Source organism: Bombina bombina, chromosome 4 (genome assembly GCF_027579735.1).
Source record: "Bombina bombina isolate aBomBom1 chromosome 4, aBomBom1.pri, whole genome shotgun sequence".
Taxonomy (NCBI): Eukaryota; Metazoa; Chordata; class Amphibia; order Anura; family Bombinatoridae; genus Bombina; species Bombina bombina.
This window is the reverse complement of record NC_069502.1, coordinates 62,409,347-62,429,802: the sequence shown is the minus strand read 5'-3', so window position 1 is coordinate 62,429,802 and position 20,456 is coordinate 62,409,347. Positions and strand designations below refer to the sequence as shown.

The following is a 20,456-nucleotide window of genomic DNA, read 5'->3' as shown; positions in this document are numbered from 1 at the left end:
AAAAAAGAAGAAGAAATAAGCTGCAGCCAATCAGCATGAGTAGTGCTAAGGTCATGAACTCTTTTACTGTGATCTCATGAGATTTCACTTAACTCTTGTGAGATTTCATAGTAAAGTTCCTTAAACTGAATAGGGAAAAGAAAATGTATGCTTACCTGATACATTTATTTCTTTTTTGACACAATGAGTCCACGGATTATCTTAATTACTAATGGGATAATCACCTCCTGGTCAGCAGGAGGCGGCAAAGAGCACCACAGCAAAGCTGTTAAATAGCTCCTCCCTTCCATCCCACTCCAGTCATTCGACCGAAGTTAAGGAAAGAAAGGAAAAACCAACGTGCAGAGGTGTCTTAAGTTTAAAATAACCAACACCCTGTCTTTAGAAAAACAGGGCGGGCCGTGGACTCATCGTGTCAAAAAAGAAATAAATTTATCAGGTAAACATAAATTTTCTTTTCTTATTTATGACACGATGAGTCCACGGATCATCTTAATTACTAATGGGATTCAATACCCAAGCTAGAGTACACAGATGATACGGGAGGGGCAAGACAGGAACTTAAACTGAAGGCACCTTTCAGCCGAAGCAAAAGTGTCAAATTTGTAGAATTTTGAAAAAGAGAAGACCAAGTTGCAGCCTTGCAAATCTGTTCCACTGAAGCTCCATTTTTGAATGCCCATGAGGAAGCAACAGCCCTCGTGGAATGAGCTGTAAATCTCTCTGGAAGCTGCTTGACCAGCAGTCTCATATGCGAAATGTATGATACTCCAGCCAAAAGGAAAGAGAAGTAGCCGTAGCTTTCTGACCCTTACGTTTTCCTGAGAAAACCACAAACAAGGCAGAAGACTGACAAAAATCCTTAGTCGCCTGCAGGCAAAATTTTAAAGCATGAACCACGTCCAAATTGTGTAAAAGTCGCTCCTTCTCAGAGAAAGGTTTAGGACACAAGGAAGGAACAACAATCTCCTGATTAAAGTTCTGACCAGAAACAACTCTAGAAAGAAAAAACAATTTAGTACGCAAAACGACCTTATCTGAATGAAAAATAAGGTAAGTAGACTCATACTGCAAAGCCTAGAGCACTGACACTCTACGAGCAGAAGAAAAAGCAACAAGAAATAAAACATTCCAAGATAACAACTTAATATCTAAGGAATGCATAGGCTCAAACGGAGCCCCTTGAAGAACTTTGAGAACTAAATTAAGACTCCATGGAGGAGTAACTGGCTTGAACGCAGGCCTGGACCTAACCAAGGCCTGACAAAAAGATTGCACATCTGGAACATCTGCCTGACGTTTGTGTAACAAACTAGATAAGTCAGAAAATTGACCCTTTAAGGAACTTGACGATAAATCTTCCTCCAAGCCCTCTTGTAGGAATCTTCTAGGAATCCTAACTCTACTCCAGGAGTAGCCCTTGGATTCACACCAATAGAGATATTTACACCAAATTTTATGGAAAATCCCTCTAGTTACAGGTTTATGAGCCCGAATCATGGTCTCTATGATCGATTCTGAAAAGCCCCGCTTGGATAAAATTAAGTGTTCAATCTCCAAGCAGACAGCTTCAGAAAAACTAGATTTGGGTGAAGGAAGGGCCCTTGAGTAGAAGGTCCTTCCTCAACAAAAGTCTCCAGGGTGGCAGAGACGACATGTCCACCAGATCCGCATACCAAATCCTGTGAGGCTAAGCTGGTGCAATGAGGAACACCGAGGCACTCTCCTGCTTGATTCGAGCAATGACCCGAGGAGAAAGAGCAAACTGAGAAAATAGGTATGCTAGATTGAAGGTCCAAGGTGCCGCCCGGGCATTTATCAGTACCGTCTGAGGGTCCCTGGACCTCGACTCGTACCTCGGGAGCCTGGCATTTTGCAGAGATGCCACAAGATCTAATTCCAACTGACCCCATTTTAGAATCAGGCTAGAGAACACTTCCGGATGAAGTTCCCACCCCGGATGAAAGGTTTGCCTGCTTAGGCAGTCCGCTTCCCAGTGGACGACTCCTGGAATGTGGATCGCCGACAAACAGCAAGAGTGGGCTTCCTCCCACAGGAACATTTTAGTTACCTCTGTCATTGCTAAGGAACTTCTTGTTCCTCCCTGATGATTGATGTAAGCCACTGATCCGACTAGAACCTGATAAACTGTACCGAAGCCAACTGGGGCCAGGCCAGAAGAGCATTGACGATTGCTCCTAGTTCCAGAATGATTATAGGAAGAACAGACTCAAAATGAGTCCAAATTCCCTGAGCTTTTAAGGAGCCCCTGACTGCTCCCTATCCTAGAATGCTGGCATCTGTTGACACTATCACCAAGATGGTCTGCGAAAGCCGGTTCCCTGGGAAAGATGATCCAGGGACAACCACCATTGCAGAAGATCCCTTGTCTGCTGCTCCAGAAGTATTTGAGGAGACCAGTCCGCATAATCTCCGTTCCATTGCCTGAGCATAATTAACTGCAGAGGTCTGAGGTGGAACAGGGCAAATGGGATGATGTCCATTGCCGCCACCATCAGCCCGATTACCTCCATGCACTGAGTCACTGATGGCCAAGGAGTGGACTTAAGAGCTAGACAAGCATCGAAAATCTTTGATTTCCTGACTTCTGTCAGAAAAATCTTCATCAATAGGGAATCTATTATGGTTCCCAAGAAAGTTACCCTTGTATATGGGACTAAGGAACACTTCTCCAAATTTACCTTCCACCCGTGAAATTGCAGGAAGGATAGTAACATTTTCTTGTGGGATCTTGCTTGTTGAACGGATGGCACCTTGAACAGGATGTCGTCCAGATAGGGCGCCACTGCAATGACCCATAACCGAAGCACCGCCAACAGCGATCCCAGAACCTTTGAGAAAATTCTGGGAGCTGTGACAAGACCGAAAGGAAGAACCACAAATTGGAAGTGTTTGTCTAGAAAGGGAAACCTTAGAAACTTGTGATTATCCCTTGGGAACATGCAAGTACGCATCCTTTCAAACCAACGGTGTCAAAAATTGACCCTCCTGGACTAAAGGTAGAATGGAACGAAATAGTTACCATCTTGAAGGACGGTACTCTGAGAAATTTGTTTAGACTCTTGAGATCTAAAATAGGCCTGAAGGTTCCCTCTTGTTTGGGAACCACAAACAGATTGGAATAAAATCCCAGAACCTGTTCCTAAATCAGAACAGGAACTATCACTCCCAGAACGGAGAAGTCTCTCACACAGAGTACAAACGCCTCTCTCTTTGTCTAGTCTACAGATAATCTTGAATGCAGAAACCTGCCTCTGGGAGGAAAACTTCTGAACTCTAGTTTGTATCCCTGGGACATCGATTTCTACTGCCCAGAGATCCAGAACATCTCAAACCCAAGCCTGAATTCAATAGCAGGCTTCTTGGATTGTCTTCCCTTGTTCCAAGACTGATTGGGTCTCCATAAAGGTTTAGACTATTCCTGCTTGGAGGTGGAAGAGGAAGAATTTCCCTTGAAATTTCAAAAGGAACGAAAATTACCCTGTCATCCCTTTTGTTTGTTTCTCTTATCCTGAGGGAAAAGATGACCCTTACCTCCCGTAATATCAGAGATAATTTCAGTCAAGACAGGTACAAACAAAGACTTCCCCTTGTAAGGAATCACTAACAGCTTAGACTTAGAGAATACATCCCCAGACCAAGGTCTTAACCATAGGGCTCTGCGAGCTAAAACAGAAAAACTTTAAATATTTGCTCCCTGTTTGATAACTTGAAGGGAAGCATCTGTAATAAAGCTTAGCTAATTTATGTCCAGATAGCATATGACGACGCATCAAAGCAATATACCGCCGCACTAGTGACAGTAGCAATGCACAAAGCTGGCTACCATTATAAGCCCTGGTGTACATACATCCTTTTAAGTAACCCCTCTAATTCTTTGTCCATAGGATCTTTGAAAGCACAATTATCCTCTATGGGTATAGTAGTTCTCTTAGCAAGGGTGGCAACAGCTCCTTCCACCTAGGGGATTTTTTGCCAAGCCTCCTTAAAGAACCGGCTATGGGAAACATCTTTTTAAATATACAAGATGGAGAAAAAGGTTACCCGGTCTCTCCCACTCCTTAGTAATGATCTCAGAAGCTCGGTCTGGTACCGGAAAACCCTCTATGGAGGAAGGTACCTCAAAATATTTGTTTAGCTTACTGGATTTCTTAGGATTAACATAAGACCGTGGAGTCTCTGTCGTCCAATGTAGCTAAAACCTCCTTGAGTAGCAAACGGAGGAGTTCAAGCTTAAACTTGAAGGATACAACTTCAGTATCAGCAAGAGGAATTACACTGTCAGAATCTGAAATTTCACCTTTAGATGCTACTACGGTATCCTCCTCCTCAGGCTTCTGTGAGGGGATATCTGAAATAGCAACAACTGCATCAGAAACCTCGCTTACTGAATGTCTAATTTTCCTCTTACACTTTCCCTGCAACATTGGGAAAGTAGACAACACATCTGAAACTGCAGAAGATATGAGAGAAGCAATGTCTTTTAAAGTAACTCCAGCGCGAGCTAGAGAGGAAGCGCAGGGCACTGCATGTGAGGGCGGTAACATTTGGGACACTTGAGGTGAAAGCTGCGGCATAAATTGAACATTATCAATGGATTCCTGACAGCATCCTGTTTTAGAAAATGATGGCTCAGAATTTTTTTTATCCCTGTAGTTTAAAGTCCTCTAAATACATGAGGGACAGAAAGGGATTGAAAGTTCCACATTAGCATAAAAAGAAGGAACAAGTGACATTTTGAAGGGTCCCTTGGTCCATCTTCACTCACAATGAAACAATTCTTCAGTAAAAGTAAACATCTTTTAATAAATATCAAAAAACGTTACTGTCCCTTTAAATTTAAACAGTAACACTTTTTTCCTTTTAATACTTTATTAAGTGTAGACAGGCAAGGAAGCTAAAATAACTCTGCAAGGCACCACTACACCTCAGCAATACTTTGCTGAGGTGTCTACCTGAATGCTAAAAAACACTCATGCACTCGTATCAGCAGAAAGTAAAGCCTGTGTCTAAATGCGTATGTGAATATTAACTGCGCATTGTCCCATAAGAACTTCCCCTCCGATGTCGGAAGTGAAGTGAAAAAAGGCGCGCGTACTTGATAGCCACCTCCTCTAGTCCTGCCCATCGTGGGCGTAGCCCAAGTAACGATCTCCCGTGCTAAATACTATAACGTAAATGTCGGGAGATAACTACACTGCTCAAAAACGTTACCAGCCCCAGTGCCAGCGACTCTGCTGTCCCATAGTTTCTCCTGATATAAGGCAAATATATGTCTGATAAAATAAAGTGCCCATTACTATAAAGGCAACCTTATAATCCTCATGTGAAGTAGTGTGCCCAACATTTTTCTGTCTGATACTTCCAAGAAAATTAAAGTTAGCACTTACCTCCTCATCTGCCTGAGAGCAAGGCAGGTCCCAGGTTTAAGAGGTCCTCTCCCTCCCATGGACCTGTGACAAGAAGAAAGGACTGAGTCAGACTTCTCAGTTTTTCTGGGTTAGGGCAGCATTAGTATGGGAGGCGCAGTGAGAATTATGTCCCACAAGTTCCCATTGCTCTAAAGCCACCAATGCTCTACTGAAGAGACTTATATGGACTACGGTTACACCCTAGAACAAAGCAGCACAATCTTGTACCACTTTAAAAATAATAAACTCTTGATTGAAGAATCTAATCGAACACCTTACTTTACCACTTCCTATCACTAACGTAGGCAAAGAGAATGACTGGAGTGGGAGGGAAGGGAGGAGCTATTTAACAGCTTTGCTGTGGTGCTCTTTGCCACCTCCTGCTGACCAGGAGGTGAATATCCCATTAGTAATTAAGATGATCCGTGGACTCATCGTATCATAAAAAAGAAATAAAATAAGTGTGCACGAAGCTCAATCCTTCGGCTGTCCCAAGACAGACATACTGATTTGCTGCTTAAAGTCCTTTACAATGGGATATAAATACTTAGGACATTTTGAGGTAAAATATCTTTCTTTTTTACATAGAGATGTTCAGGTGATATTTTCTAGTCAGCTTTTTACAGCTATACTGCATCACTTTCAAGTGTTTCAACATTTGGGTATCATGGCCCTTTAGCATCCTTAAAGGGGCATTCCTGCCAAAATTGGAATCAACATGGATGGATTTCAGTTGTGAATAGAAATATTTTTCTATTATAAATGTATTCACAAAAATGCTTCTATTAAAGGCTATAGCTATTTGGAAAGTGTATTTAAGTATGCACCATGCACCAGAATTGTAAACAAATTACTTACTCAGAGAGCCTAAGGTGCTTGTACCATCTGGTAATGACTCAATTTGTTAATTGCTGATATGATACAAGCCCCACTGGTGCTCTGAGCAGCTACAGTATTTAAAATGCTGGGCCAATAAGAATATATAGATATGCTTCACTTGCACGTGCAAAGAATAATGCTAACACTAAAGCAGTGATATCTTTCACTAGAAGCATTTTTGCTAATACATGTATATTCTAAATATGTTTCTATTCAAATGTAATGTATCTATGTGCATTAAAATTTTGACTGGAATGTCCCTTTAAACAATTAAAACTGAGCTTCTCCTAACTGTCGCCTGCTGTTTCTATGGTTGTTTCTTGTTAATTAAAATAATACCGGTGCTGGTGAAATCAACAATTCAATAATTACACTTAACTCAAACTTTCACTTTTTTGGTTAAATTTAAATCAATGTCATTATATTGATATATTGTCTTTCTTCCCAACATTTGTGTCTAGGTATTAGGGGCTAGGAAGCTGTGGGGGCTGTGATCACTTTATGGTCGTGTCTGTGCCCGGAGTGGGCAGGGTCACGGGTGGATAGTTTGTAGGATAATGGGCATGCCTGGTTGGTCAGTGGGCATGCCTGGTTGGTCAGTGGGCATGTCTGGTTGGTCAGTGGGCATGCCTGGTTGGTCAGTGGGCATGTCTGGTTGGTCAGTGGGCATGTCTGGGAAGTCTATGGGCTGAGCTGGGCTGTGCTAAGGGAAATTCTGCAAATAGAGATATCCAATCACTCAATAAATCCAGTGCTGCAACTATGGACAATGAAGTCAGTAGTATGACTGACCAGTATAATATTAAAGCATTACACAATACAAAGTGCAATAAGAAAAGGTTCACTGTATCATGATGCCTTTATAAACGTGAGAATATATCATCTTTTTCTAAATAATGATAAATGTTATATCACATACCTGATCTGTTAGACCTTGCTTGTATTTGCAGAAAAAGCCAACAAGCTTATACACATCATCCTCGTCCTCAATCCCGAGAGCCTGGTTAGTGATAAAAAAGATAATGAAAAGGGATAGCTCATCGGCTGCACACTAAATTAGACATCATGATATGCTTTTTAAAATATCAATACAATATGAACGATGCAGATTATATTATGAGCAAAATTATACGTTTGTGTACCAATAAGAGAGCGCTAGCAGACGTTATCACTTCATTACTGATAGGTTATTCATTTACAACCGCGAAGCACTGGACATACCGTAAAGATAGAGTCTAGTTTCATCAGCGACCGTTCATCTTTCTCTAAGGGAGACAGCAGCTTTACCAGTTTGCTCTCTATCAGGAACCCCTAGAAATAAAACCAGAGCTGTTACTGTTGCAAAGAGTTAGGTTCATCATGTGTTAGTGTACAGTAACCACCCTGAGATTTTATATAAAATGTTTTGTTATGCATAATAACCCCCCCTTTCGTGTAATTTATCTCTGAAATTTGTGTTTTTGTAATTCTCAGTCCATCACATGCACCTGCTGACTTATCAAGGCTAACTTTGCTACATATATGCACCTAACTGGCTTGAATTGATACTAACATGTGGCTAGCCTTGTTGTTTTTAGACTTAAGTTGGGATTGTAAACTTCAAATAAGGCAAATGGGTGGAGTCTGGCTACTGAAATGCAATTGCAGCACACAAGCGTTAATTTGTTATAAAAACATTCGCACCTGGCTGACGTTATTCTATAGCAAGAACGCAGAAGTGCTTTTTAATTTACCAGGTGTTTACTGTCCGTTTAGTTGCCTTAAAGAGACATAAAACCCATGTTTTTTTCTTTCATGATTCAGATAGAAAAAATGATTTTTAATGACTTTCCCATTTACTTCTATTATCTAATTTTCTTCATTCTTTGGTATCTTTTTTCTTTTTTAAAAAACACCAATGCACTACTGGGAACTAGCTGAACACGTGGTGAGCCAATAACATGACAAATATATGTAAAGTCACCAATCAGCAGCTCCTGAGCCTACCTAGGTCTTCTTTTCAACAAAGGATACCAAGAGAACAAAACAAATGAGATAATAGGAGTAAATTGGAAAGTTGTCTAAAAGCACATGCTGTATCTGAATTATGACAGAAAACTATAGGGTTCCATGTCCCTTTAATTGCAGAATCACATTAATTACCAGCAGAGAATTCTTGAATACAACTGTCTGGGACAATGGCTCTCTAGTTAGAGATAGCTGCATGTGCTTATATACTGACAGGGACAGTGAGCATTACTGAAGGTCACTACATACACACATCCTCATCGTTACTTACAGATTCATCGCACAGGAGCTCCAAAATTTGTTTTACAGCGTGAGCTGAGAAAGGATGAGACGGCGATGTCAGGCTTCTGTGCTCACCTGGTGAAGTATAAAACACAATACAAACATTATTGCTCATTGCAAGTAACTAAAAGGGTTATGAAACGCACATTTTTCTTTTATGATTTTATTTCAGATAGAGCATGTAATGTTAAACAAGTTTCTCACTTTTATCATCTAATTTGCTTTTCTCTCTTGCTATCTTTTATTGAAAAGGCTCAGGGGTAGCAAAGCACTGCTGGGATCTAGATCAACACATGGGGTTGTCTACTTTAAACATATATATATATAGTTTTCAGAGGTAAATAAAAAACAAGGCTCTATTTGTGTATAGTTATAGCAAAAATGCTAAAATTTCTCCGGTACTTTGGGCAAGTTTTTCACTGAAATTTCTAGTAGCGATGGGGATAAGTATGCACATAAACCCAGGTAGTGTCTTCATTTTGCCCTTATCAAAATGTACTGTCATAAAGTACAGAACACCCACAGTTTACAGAGGGGTTTTACATTCCAAATAGAACAGTTGTAATAAGAATCTGTTCAAAATGAATGTAATTCTATAATGAAAATAATACCCAAATAAATTGCATCCTGTGAAAAAATTACACCGCCTTTAAATTGTGTGCAAAATAAATATAATTGGCTCGATTTTTTAAACTCTTCTCCTATATTTGACTGCAAGTTCACACAAGAGAACCTGCAGTCAGGATTTATTCCTACCCTGTTCTCTACCTCTCAAGTGGAGAATTTCAATCTCCCCGTTCCCGTCCGACCGACCGAGGACACGTGATTGGCTGTGCGCGGGCAGGGGGGGGTGTTCCATGCACACGAGCGCTCGCCTGCAATGTTAAATTTGGGCAGCAGATTTCTGCCGCCAGAGGAGAGCTCGGGCATTCAGGGGTGAATGTGTACGCCCCTGTCCGCTATGGATTGATTAATCAAGCCCTATGTGTCAATATTATATATATGTATAGAAATTGATACAAAAAAACTAAATATCCACCCCCAGTAGTGGACAATTGTAGTTTATAGCTTCTCATCCACCATTTGTATATATCTTCAAAAAAAAGAGAAATACTTTCATAGCGCAAAACTGCTCACATGTAGAAAAGGAAGCTCAGCTGAGATCAATATACAGGTACATATTCCCAAATACGGAATTCCAAAATCCAAACTTTTTAATGATCAAAAATTACTATTTTCCCTGCTTATAAGTCACAAAGGTATTAAAATGATATAAACTACCTTTAGTTACACGTATAATCTGTATTATAAAACATTTAAACATTCGCTATTATTCTTTACACTTGGTTCAATGTTCTCTCCCAGCTGTCCCGTTTTAAAGATACAACTATTCCAAAATCCAAACCTTTATCGATCCCAAGCAGTTTGGCTAAAGGGTTTTCTTCCTGTATTTACATGCTCCAAAGATTCGTCAGCTCTGGAATTAGAGCTTTGTAAAAACAACAAAACTGATGTCTTCAAAAATCTTCCATCTATATTTACATTAAAAGCAGCATAGGTCCGGCATCTCTCAGGGTAAACTGTAGCTTAAACACATATAGTTATGTGTATATAGGTTGTATAGGGAACAATCAGAACCAAAATTCCACCACAGAAGAAAAAGTAAGCACTGCCACATAAATGATCCATGTCCCAGTGACCCGTCTTAAAGGGATAGTAAACCCCAAATTTTTCTTTCGTGATTCAGATAGAGCATGCAATTTTAAGCATCTTTCTAATTTACTCCTATTAGCAATTTATCTTCGTTCTATTGGTATCTTTATTTGAAAAAGCAGGAATGTTAAAGTGATGGTAAATTTCAGACTATAAGAATGTAGCAATAAAACATATTAGTTTGCAAGTAAAACCACATAACTATTTTCTTTAAAGTGTGTGTATGTATATATATATATATATTTTATAATAAAAGGTTTATAATTCTAATTGGTATTGTCTGTTCCTCCGCCCCCCTTCATTTCCTCTTTTGGCTGGGCTGTGATGTATAGAACAGTCACATCTACTCTCTACATAGGCTTTCTATGGGCTTTAAAGGGGCTGGACTTCAAGATTGTCAACTGACACACATGTTGATTGGATGTTCACTGGAATAGTCATAAAAAAAAAAGTTCATCCATGTGGGCCGGCATAACATTGTAATAAAAGCATTACTATATGCACTAATTTAACCCTTTCACAGATGGATTTAAAAAAAAAAAAAAAAAAAAGGTACACAAAACATAATTTATGTAAGAACTTACCTGATAAATTCATTTCTTTCATATTAGCAAGAGTCCATGAGCTAGTGACGTATGGGATATACATTCCTACCAGGAGGGGCAAAGTTTCCCAAACCTTAAAATGCCTATAAATACACCCCTCACAACACCCACAATTCAGTTTAACGAATAGCCAAGAAGTGGGGTGATAAGAAAGTGCGAAAGCATAAAAAATAAGGAATTGGAATAATTGTGCTTTATACAAAAATCATAACCACCACAAAAAAAGGGCGGGCCTCATGGACTCTTGCTAATATGAAAGAAATTAATTTATCAGGTAAGTTCTTACATAAATTATGTTTTCTTTCATGTAATTAGCAAGAGTCCATGAGCTAGTGACGTATGGGATAATGACTACCCAAGATGTGGATCTTCCACACAAGAGTCACTAGAGAGGGAGGGATAAAATAAAGACAGCCAATTCCTGCTGAAAATAATCCACACCCAAAATAAAGTTTAATGAAAAACATAAGCAGAAGATTCAAACTGAAACCGCTGCCTGAAGTACTTTTCTACCAAAAACTGCTTCAGAAGAAGAAAATACATCAAAATGGTAGAATTTAGTAAAAGTATGCAAAGAGGACCAAGTTGCTGCTTTGCAAATCTGATCAATCGAAGCTTCATTCCTAAATGCCCAGGAAGTAGAAACTGACCTAGTAGAATGAGCAGTAATCCTCTGAGGCGGAGTTTTACCCGACTCAACATAGGCAAGATGAATTAAAGATTTCAACCAAGATGCCAAAGAAATGGCAGAAGCTTTCTGGCCTTTTCTAGAACCGGAAAAGATAACAAATAAACTAGAAGTCTTTCGGAAAGACTTAGTAGCTTCAACATAATATTTCAAAGCTCTAACAACATCCAAAGAATGCAACGATTTCTCCTTAGAATTCTTAGGATTAGGACATAATGAAGGAACCACAATTTCTCTACTAATGTTGTTGGAATTCACAACTTTAGGTAAAAATTCAAAAGAAGTTTGCAACACCGCCTTATCCTGATGAAAAATCAGAAAAGGAGACTCACAAGAAAGAGCAGATAATTTAGAAACTCTTCTGGCAGAAGAGATTGCCAAAAGGAACAAAACTTTCCAAGAAAGTAATTTAATGTCCAATGAATGCATAGGTTCAAACGGAGGAGCTTGAAGAGCCCCCAGAACCAAATTCAAACTCCAAGGAGGAGAAATTGACTTAATGATAGGTTTTATACGAACCAAAGGTTGTACAAAACAAAGAATATCAGGAAGATTATCAATCCTTCTGTGAAAAAGAACAAAAAGAGCAGAGATTTGTCTTTCAAGGAACTTGCGGACAAACCTTTATCTAAACCATCCTGAAGAAAAATAAGTCTTCCAGACTCTATAATATATCTCTCTAGATACAGATTTACGAGCCTGTCACATAGTATCAATCACAGAGTCAGAGAAACCTCTTTGACCAAGAATCAAGCGTTCAAACTCCATACCTTAAAATTAAGGTTTTGGGGGAACTTCCGGGCGGCGGCCATGACTGGTTGCTAGATTGTTTGCAGCTCCATTCTTTAGCATTAATCTGCTCACTAAACTAACTTTAACGCTCCATCGAGCATTACTCATACCTTCAAAGTGCTCAGCAGAGAGTGCCCTATCGAGGGATATCTTTATTTTTCAGATCGGGAGCTTCATCTGATCTACCGGAAAATTACACGGGTTGCGGCCTATAATTCAAACCCCCGGCAGGAGCCTAAAGTGTCCTTGTCGTTAGGATACAGTGATACACCGCAAGACACTGTATGAACCTTTCTTTTATTAACGCAGTAATAATCTTCTATCAGTAGCAGCTACATGCAGGAACTTTGTCCCTAAAGCAACATAACGCATCGGGGCAATGGAGGCTCTAAACAGGTGGGAGTATACCATAACCCAGGCGATACGAGACCATTTCCAGAGCCTGGAGAAGGAGCTCTGCAAACTACTTTTCTTTGGGGACGTCATGGAGGGCGAACAACTTGAAATCCTAGATTTGCCAATACGGGACCAAGAGGTTGGGCTCTCGACTGGTCCGCATGTTATTAAGGCCTCCTACTCCTACAATCGAATAGGCTATGCCAGTGCCTCCGCAAAAGACCCGCTACCTATCCTGGAACCCAGACAGGAAGACTCCGTGGTGTGGAGTACCCTTACCTCCGCTAAGAAGGCACTATCTGGGCAACCTGCGACCACGCAACAGGCTAACCGGGTTTCCCAGAAGCAGAGTGCGTCACTTGCCAATATTACAGTCCCTGATTCCATTCCACAACAGGGTGAGATCGCTTGCTTACATACTTTGCAGGCTACACGACCGGAATCCTTCATAAGTGGAACTGGTGACTGGCCCACGTCTAAATCTACAGGCTCGGTGAAAGTGGAAGCCGAGTCACGTTCCCATAGTCAGATTGAACTTACAAGTGACATGGTGAAGAGCCTGCTACTTACCTTAGATCTGAGGCAGCGCGACTATGGGGCCATGGTAGCACAGAACGGCGAAGTACGGCCGCATACTAACCGAGCGGCTACAGAGCAAGAGATAAGCCCAGCAGACAGAAACCTCCACAAACGATCGGGCATTGGGTGAGGCGCTCATGGAAAAAAGTGAGAGACTGTACAGAGACACTTTAACTCCATGTAAGCAATTTCTAGATGAACAATGGGACTGTTTTTTTTTTTTTTCTGTTTTTTTTGTTTTTTTTTCTTTATAATTAAGGTCTCTATGCCGGTATAAGCATTCTGGAATCCTAATGACGGCATTAAAACCTGAAGCTTGGGGTTGATTGCTTGAGCACTACAGCGAATATTACAAACTATCTCAGATGGGTGTTATTGCTTAGATTCTCAGTTCGTGTTTATATGCTTCCCTCTCCCTGTACATTCTTTTGGCATATGGCTTGTAAACTGTGTGTACTACTTACATGACAGCTTTAACTCCCCTTGTGGGGTTCTCTATTGTTCCCTTCTATCATTTGCAAAAAGAAAAGTTGAGAAGGGGTACATATGTGCTTGTAAGATATACAATTTTATTTGTTAGTTACCTGTTATCTACTTATCCTGATGTTTAGGACTTATATGTTTGACTGGGCAGCTGGGACCTAAAGCAAACAGTCCCTAAAAGGTTAAAAATATGTATAGCCCTCTATGTTCTATATCTATTGCAAATGTAATCACTGTTATTTCCATTCAGGGCATAACATCAACATAGGCACATGATGCTTTCGCTTAGCTATACTATTTGATGTCACAGAGGTTCATCTCAGACATTACACTCATGCATATAGTCCCTCTGTAGTGGGTAGAACCAGTATGGAGGACCAAGGGCTATTCCACACTCCTAGTCCCCTCATTTTAATTATGCCTTTATCATAATTTTACTTGTCATAACCTTGTAGCCATCCTTTATTTGATATACTTAACCCTATGTATCATATTCCCAGTGCTGAACTGTCAGCGGCCGAGACAGTAGAGGCATGGGGAATAAGCTGATATTTTTAAATGGCAGAGGTAAAACTTCAAAGTCCCCCACTGTGTATATGATGTAGTTCAGGAGGCCCAAGAGAGACCTCTTTAGCTCCCTGGGGGAATTAATTTTACCTTATATAGTACCATGCTTTAAGAGGACACTTCCTATTAAAAAAACCATATTTTCAAGCAACATTTGTATTAACTGATGGTGTTATTTTTTGACTTTGTATTTGTTAATTATGTTTGTGGTTGGACATTCTGTGCAATAACTTGCTTGTCTTACTTATTTTTAAACCTCAATAAAAACGTTAAAAAAAAAAATTAAGGTTTTGAGATCCTGATGGAAAAAAGAACCTTGAGACAGAAAGACTGGTCTTAACGGAAGAGTCCACAGCTGGCAAGAGGCCATCCGGACAAGATCCGCATACCAAAACCTGTGAGGCCATGCTGGAGCTACCAGCAGGACAAATCAGCATTCCTTTAGAATATTGGAGAATACCCTTGGAAGAAGAACTAGAGGCGGAAAGATAAAGGCAGGATGACACTTGTAAGGAAGAGATAATGCATCCACTGCCTCCGCCCGAAGATCCCGGGATCCGGACAGATACCAGGTAAGTTTCTTGTTTAGATGAGAAGCCATCAGATCTATTTCTGGGAATTCCCACATTTGAACAATCTGAGGAAATACCTCTGGGTGAAGACCATTCGCCCAGGTGCAACGTTTGGCGACTGAGATAATCCGCTTTCCAATTGTCCATACCTGGGATATGAACCGCAGAGATTTAGACAGGAGCTGGATTCCGCCCAAACCAAAATTCGAGATACTTCTTTCATAGCCAGAGGACTGTGAGTCCCTCCTTGATGATTGATGTATGCCACAGTTGTGACATTGTCTATCTGAAAACAAATGAACAACTCTCTCTTCAGAAAAAGCCAAGACTGAAGAGCTCTGAAAATTGCACGGAGTTCCAAAATATTGATCGGAAATCTCACCTCCTGAGATTCCCAAACCCCTTGTGCCGTCAGATACCCCCACACAGCTCCCCAACCTGTAAGACTTGCATCTGTTGAGATTATAGTCCAGGACGGAAGAACAAAGAAGCCCCCTTAACTAAACGATGGTGATCTGTCCACCATGTCAGAGAGTGTCGTATAATCGGTTTAAAGATATTAATTGAGATATCTTTGAGTAATCCCTGCACCATTGGTTCAGCATACAGAGCTGAAGAGGTCGCATGTGAAAACGAGCAAAGGAGATCGCATCTGATGCGGCAGTCCTAAGACCTAAAATTTCCATGCATAAGGCTACCAAAGGGAATGATTGTGACTGAAGGTTTTGACAAGCTGATATCAATGTTAAACTTCTCTTGTCTGACAAGGACAGAGTCATAGACACTGAATCTATCTAGAAACCTAAAAAGGTTACCCTTGTCTGAGGAATCAATGAACTGATTGGTAAATTGATCCTCCAACCATGAACTTGAAGAAACAACACAAGTCGATTCGTATGAGATTCTTCGAAAATGAAAAGACTGAGCAAGTACCCAGATATCGTCCAAATAAGGAAATACCAAAACTCTGTTCTCTGATTACAGAAAGAAGGGCACCGAGAACCTTTGAAAAAAATTCTTGGAACTGAGGCTAGGCCAAACGGTAGAGCCACAAAACTGGTAATGCTTGTCTAAAGAGAGAATCTCAGAAACTAAAAGTGATCTGTATGAATCGGAATATGCAGATACACATCCTGTAAATCTATTGTAGACATATAATGCCCTTGCTAAACAAAAGGCAGGATAGTCCTATAGTAACCATCTTGAATGTTGGTATCCTTACATAACGATTCAATATTGATAGATTCGGAACTGGTCTGAAGGAATTGACCTTCTTTGGTACAATGAAGAGATAAAATAAAACCCCAGCCCCTGTTCCAGAACTGGAACTAGCATAATTACTCCAGCCAACTCTAGATCTGAAACACATTTCAGAAATGCTGAGCCTTTGCTGTGTTAACTGGGACACGGGAAAGTAAAAAATCTCTTAGCAGGAGGCCTTAACTTGAAGCCAATTCTGTACCTTTCTGAAACAATGTTCTGAAACCAGAGATTGAGAACGGAATTGATCCAAATTTCTTTGAAGAAAACGTAATCTGCCCCATACCAGCTGAACTGGAATAAGGGCCGCACCTTCATGGGTACTTAGGAGCTGGCTATAGGTTTCTATAAGGCTTGGATATATTCCAAACTGGAAATAGTTTCCAAACTGATACCGCTCCTGAGGATGAAGGATCAGGCTTTTGTTCCTTGTTGTGAAGAAAAGAACGAAAAATGATTATTAAACCTAAATTTACCTTGGATTTTTTATCCTTTGGTAAAAAAGTTCCCTTCCTTCCAGAAACAGTTGAGATAATAATTTATTACCCTGGAAAGAAAGGGAAAGCAAAGTTGACTTAGAAGACATATCAGCATTCCAAGTTTAATCCATAAAGCTTTTCTAGCTAAAATAGCTAGAGACATATACCTGACATCAACTCTAATGATATCAAAAGATGGTATCACCAATAAAATTATTAGCATGTTATAGAATAATAATAATGCTATAAAATTATGATCTGTTACTTGTTGCGCTAAAACTTCTAACCAAAAAGTTGAAGCTGCAGCAACATCCGCTAAAAATATAGCAGGTCTAAGAAGATTACCTGAACATAAGTAAGCTTTTCTTAGAAAGGATTCAATTTTCCTATCTAAAGGATCCTTAAATGAAGTACTATCTGCCGTAGGAATAGTAGTACATTTAGCAGGAGTAGAGACAGCCCCATAACCTTAGGGATTTTGTCCCAAAAAACTCTAATCTGTCAGATGGCACAGGATATAATTGCTTAAACGTTTAGAAGGAGTAAAAGAATTACCCAAATTGTTCCATTCCCTGGAAATTACTTCAGAAATAGCATCAGGAAGATTAAACACTTCTGGAATAACTACAGGAGATTTAAAAACCTTATTTAAACGTTTAGATTTAGTATCAAGAGGACCAGAATCCTCTATTTCTAAAGCAATTAATACTTCTTTAAATAAAGAACGAATAAATTCCATCTTGAACAAATACAAAGATTTATCAGCATCAACCTCTGAGACAGAAACCTCTGAACCAGAAGAACCATTATCAGTATCAGAATGATGATGTTCATTTAAAAATTCATCTGAAAAAAACAGAATTTATGTTTACCTGATAAATTACTTTCTCCAACGGTGTGTCCGGTCCACGGCGTCATCCTTACTTGTGGGATATTCTCTTCCCCAACAGGAAATGGCAAAGAGCCCAGCAAAGCTGGTCACATGATCCCTCCTAGGCTCCGCCTTCCCCAGTCATTCGACCGACGTAAAGGAGGAATATTTGCATAGGAGAAACCATATGATACCGTGGTGACTGTAGTTAAAGAAAATAAATTATCAGACCTGATTAAAAAACCAGGGCGGGCCGTGGACCGGACACACCGTTGGAGAAAGTAATTTATCAGGTAAACATAAATTCTGTTTTCTCCAACATAGGTGTGTCCGGTCCACGGCGTCATCCTTACTTGTGGGAACCAATACCAAAGCTTTAGGACACGGATGAAGGGAGGGAGCAAATCAGGTCACCTAGATGGAAGGCACCACGGCTTGCAAAACCTTTCTCCCAAAAATAGCCTCAGAAGAAGCAAAAGTATCAAATTTGTAAAATTTAGTAAAAGTGTGCAGTGAAGACCAAGTCGCTGCCTTACATATCTGATCAACAGAAGCCTCGTTCTTGAAGGCCCATGTGGAAGCCACAGCCCTAGTGGAATGAGCTGTGATTCTTTCAGGAGGCTGCCGTCCGGCAGTCTCGTAAGCCAATCTGATGATGCTTTTAATCCAAAAAGAGAGAGAGGTAGAAGTTGCTTTTTGACCTCTCCTTTTACCAGAATAAACAACAAACAAGGAAGATGTTTGTCTAAAATCCTTTGTAGCATCTAAATAGAATTTTAGAGCACGAACAACATCCAAATTGTGCAACAAACGTTCCTTCTTTGAAACTGGATTCGGACACAAAGAAGGCACGACTATCTCCTGGTTAATGTTTTTGTTAGAAACAACTTTCGGAAGAAAACCAGGTTTAGTACGTAAAACCACCTTATCTGCATGGAACACCAGATAAGGAGGAGAACACTGCAGAGCAGATAATTCTGAAACTCTTCTAGCAGAAGAAATTGCAACCAAAAACAAAACTTTCCAAGATAATAACTTAATATCAACGGAATGTAAGGGTTCAAACGGAACCCCCTGAAGAACTGAAAGAACTAAATTGAGACTCCAAGGAGGAGTCAAAGGTTTGTAAACAGGCTTGATTCTAACCAGAGCCTGAACAAAGGCTTGAACATCTGGCACAGCTGCCAGCTTTTTGTGAAGTAACACAGACAAGGCAGAAATCTGTCCCTTCAAGGAACTTGCAGATAATCCTTTCTCCAAACCTTCTTGAAGAAAGGATAGAATCTTAGGAATTTTTACCTTGTCCCAAGGGAATCCGTTAGATTCACACCAACAGATATATTTTTTCCATATTTTGTGGTAAATTTTTCTAGTTACAGGCTTTCTGGCCTGAACAAGAGTATCAATGACAGAATCTGAGAACCCTCGCTTTGATAAGATCAAGCGTTCAATCTCCAAGCAGTCAGTTGGAGTGAGACCAGATTCGGATGTTCGAACGGACCTTGAACAAGAAGGTCTCGTCTCAAAGGTAGCTTCCATGGTGGAGCCGATGACATATTCACCAGGTCTGCATACCAAGTCCTGCGTGGCCACGCAGGAGCTATCAAGATCACCGATGCCCTCTCCTGATTGATCCTGGCTACCAGCCTGGGGATGAGAGGAAATGGCGGGAATACATAAGCTAGTTTGAAGGTCCAAGGTGCTACTAGTGCATCTACTAGAGTCGCCTTGGGATCCCTGGATCTGGACCCGTAGCAAGGAACCTTGAAGTTCTGACGAGAGGCCATCAGATCCATGTCTGGAATGCCCCACAATTGAGTAATTTGGGCAAAGATTTCCGGATGGAGTTCCCACTCCCCCGGATGAAATGTCTGACGACTCAGAAAATCCGCTTCCCAATTTTCCACTCCTGGGATGTGGATTGCGGACAAGTGGCAGGAGTGAGTCTCCGCCCATTGAATGATTTTGGTCACTTCTTCCATCGCCAGGGAACTCCTTGTTCCCCCCTGATGGTTGATGTACGCAACAGTCGTCATGTTGTCTGATTGAAACCGTATGAACTTGGCCTTTGCTAGCTGAGGCCAAGCCTTGAGAGCATTGAATATCGCTCTCAGTTCCAGAATATTTATCGGGAGAAGAGATTCTTCCCGAGACCAAAGACCCTGAGCTTTCAGGGGTCCCCAGACCGCGCCCCAGCCCACCAGACTGGCGTCGGTCGTGACAATGACCCACTCTGGTCTGCGGAAGCTCATCCCCTGTGACAGGTTGTCCAGGGACAGCCACCAACGGAGTGAATCTCTGGTCCTCTGATCTACTTGTATCGTCGGAGACAAGTCTGTATAGTCCCCATTCCACTGACTGAGCATGCACAGTTGTAATGGTCTTAGATGAATTCGCGCAAAAGGAACTATGTCCATTGCCGCTACCATCAAACCTATTACTTCCATGCACTGCGCTATGGAAGGAAGAGGAACAGAATGAAGTATTTGACAAGAGTTTAGAAGTTTTGATTTTCTGGCCTCTGTCAGAAAAATCCTCATTTCTAAGGAGTCTATTATTGTTCCCAAGAAGGGAACCCTTGTTGACGGAGATAGAGAACTTTTTTCTACGTTCACTTTCCACCCGTGAGATCTGAGAAAGGCCAGGACAATGTCCGTGTGAGCCTTTGCTTGAGGAAGGGACGACGCTTGAATCAGAATGTCGTCCAAGTAAGGTACTACTGCAATGCCCCTTGGTCTTAGCACCGCTAGAAGGGACCCTAGTACCTTTGTGAAAATCCTTGGAGCAGTGGCTAATCCGAACGGAAGTGCCACAAACTGGTAATGCTTATCCAGGAATGCGAACCTTAGGA

The 20,456-nt window shown here is 40.8% G+C and overlaps 1 protein-coding gene across 1 annotated transcript in view; it reads right to left on the bottom strand.

Moving 5' to 3' along the window:
• The window catches only part of DRC1 (dynein regulatory complex subunit 1), a 153,818-nt gene that overhangs the window by 8,376 nt on the left and 124,986 nt on the right, over window positions 1–20,456 (bottom strand). Inside the window, exons 12-14 of the mRNA XM_053709493.1 lie at window positions 8,590–8,675; window positions 7,533–7,622; window positions 7,231–7,311 (exon numbers count right to left, since the gene is read on the bottom strand). Of these exons, the coding sequence (XP_053565468.1) occupies window positions 7,231–7,311; window positions 7,533–7,622; window positions 8,590–8,675 (257 nt within the window). The remainder of the gene's footprint in view (window positions 1–7,230; window positions 7,312–7,532; window positions 7,623–8,589; window positions 8,676–20,456) is intronic.